The 1,327-nt window shown below is 37.0% G+C and overlaps 1 protein-coding gene across 1 annotated transcript; it reads right to left on the bottom strand.

Annotated features, from left to right (window-relative positions):
* Positions 1-494: 494 nt before the first annotated feature.
* Positions 495-981, bottom strand: LOC109340903 (uncharacterized mitochondrial protein AtMg00820-like; the record flags this gene model as incomplete). Its single annotated transcript, XM_019578676.1, has 2 exons — positions 744-981; positions 495-680 (listed from the first exon to the last, which is right to left on the bottom strand). Coding segments are annotated over exons 1-2 (424 nt in total), but the record flags the coding sequence as incomplete, so codon positions are not given.
* Between the last annotated feature and the right edge of the window lie 346 nt (positions 982-1,327).

Genomic DNA, 1,327 nt, shown 5'->3' with positions numbered 1-1,327 from the left:
TGCTCAGATTTGGAGCTACCCGTCCGTGATGTTCCAGGAGGGGGCATGAGGAGAGGCAGTACCCTAGCTTTGGAGTTAGCCACTAGGAGTTACTTATCATTTTGTGACTTTTGAAACACTAACGGCTTCAGCTTGTTCATGTCTTTGTTTAGAGTCTGTTGGTGATGATTAATATTTCCGCCCTTTCTTTTTGGATTTTGTATATGTTAGAGGCGATGTAGTTTCCGCCTTTGTGTTGATTTAGTTTGTATGAACTAAAGATGACTTAACCATTTATATGAATTGTGTTATTCAGGAAATTGTGAATCAGGTTAAGTTATCATTCGATAACGATAAGTTGATTTTCCGCATTTGAGTTACTTAAAGTGATGTCCCGGAAAAGGAAGGTTTTAAAAGGAAACAATTTTATACAATCTCTTTATTCAAAAAAAAAATTACCCATTTTTTCGCAATGTTTTTGAGAAGTATTTTTCGGGGCGTTACAACTTGAATACCCAAAAAAATCTTCAACACTTCTTGTTGTTGGACAGTGAACAATGAATAGTCAAGAGATGATTGTTGAAAGCCATAAGCTTTGAGGGCAGTAGAGAGCTTGGGAAACCAACAAAGTTGAGCTTGCTTTAACCCGTAAAGGGACTTGTGAAGATTATACACCATATGTGATTGTGATGTGGCTAACCCTGAGACATTTTAATAAAAAAAAATTCATTGTGGAGATCTCTATGTAGAAACATGACATGTACATCCATTTGCGACGACTAGGACACTACACTCTATGACCATTTTAGCAATTGATGCAAATGTTTCAATATAATTGACCCCTTCCACTTGAGGATTACCAAGGTCAACCAATCTAGCTTTAAAGCGTCCAATCATCTTAATGCGATAGACCCATTTGCATCCGAGAGCTTTCTTTCCAAGTGGCAAGTGTTGCATAGTCCATGTGTTATTCCGCTCAAGAGTTTGGATCTCAGTTTGCATGGCTTCTATCTAATGAACATCTCCCACTGTCTCATGAACGTAAATTGGTTCTTTTTCTACAGTAATTGATGCATGAACGTGTGTGTGGCTGAGAAAATTTATCATAATTTACATAATGTATTATAGAATATAGTGTACTTGAAGAATGTTATGAAGGTGGTGAACAAGTGGGAGGACACAATTTCTGATTAGTGTTTATGACATATCGTTGCAATCAGGTAGACAAATGTTTGACATAGTAGCCTCGCCCCAATGTCACATTTGGCATGACAATAATATCTTATACATTAGCTTCGGCAGTATGAGGCATTTCTTGTGAGTACTCCCTATTTTCAAGATTTTTATT

This window comes from Lupinus angustifolius, unplaced genomic scaffold, assembly GCF_001865875.1.
Source record: "Lupinus angustifolius cultivar Tanjil unplaced genomic scaffold, LupAngTanjil_v1.0 Scaffold_284_31, whole genome shotgun sequence".
Classification (NCBI taxonomy): Eukaryota; Viridiplantae; Streptophyta; class Magnoliopsida; order Fabales; family Fabaceae; genus Lupinus; species Lupinus angustifolius.
Note: the sequence above shows the minus strand (reverse complement) of the source record. Positions and strands in the feature narration are given on the sequence as shown.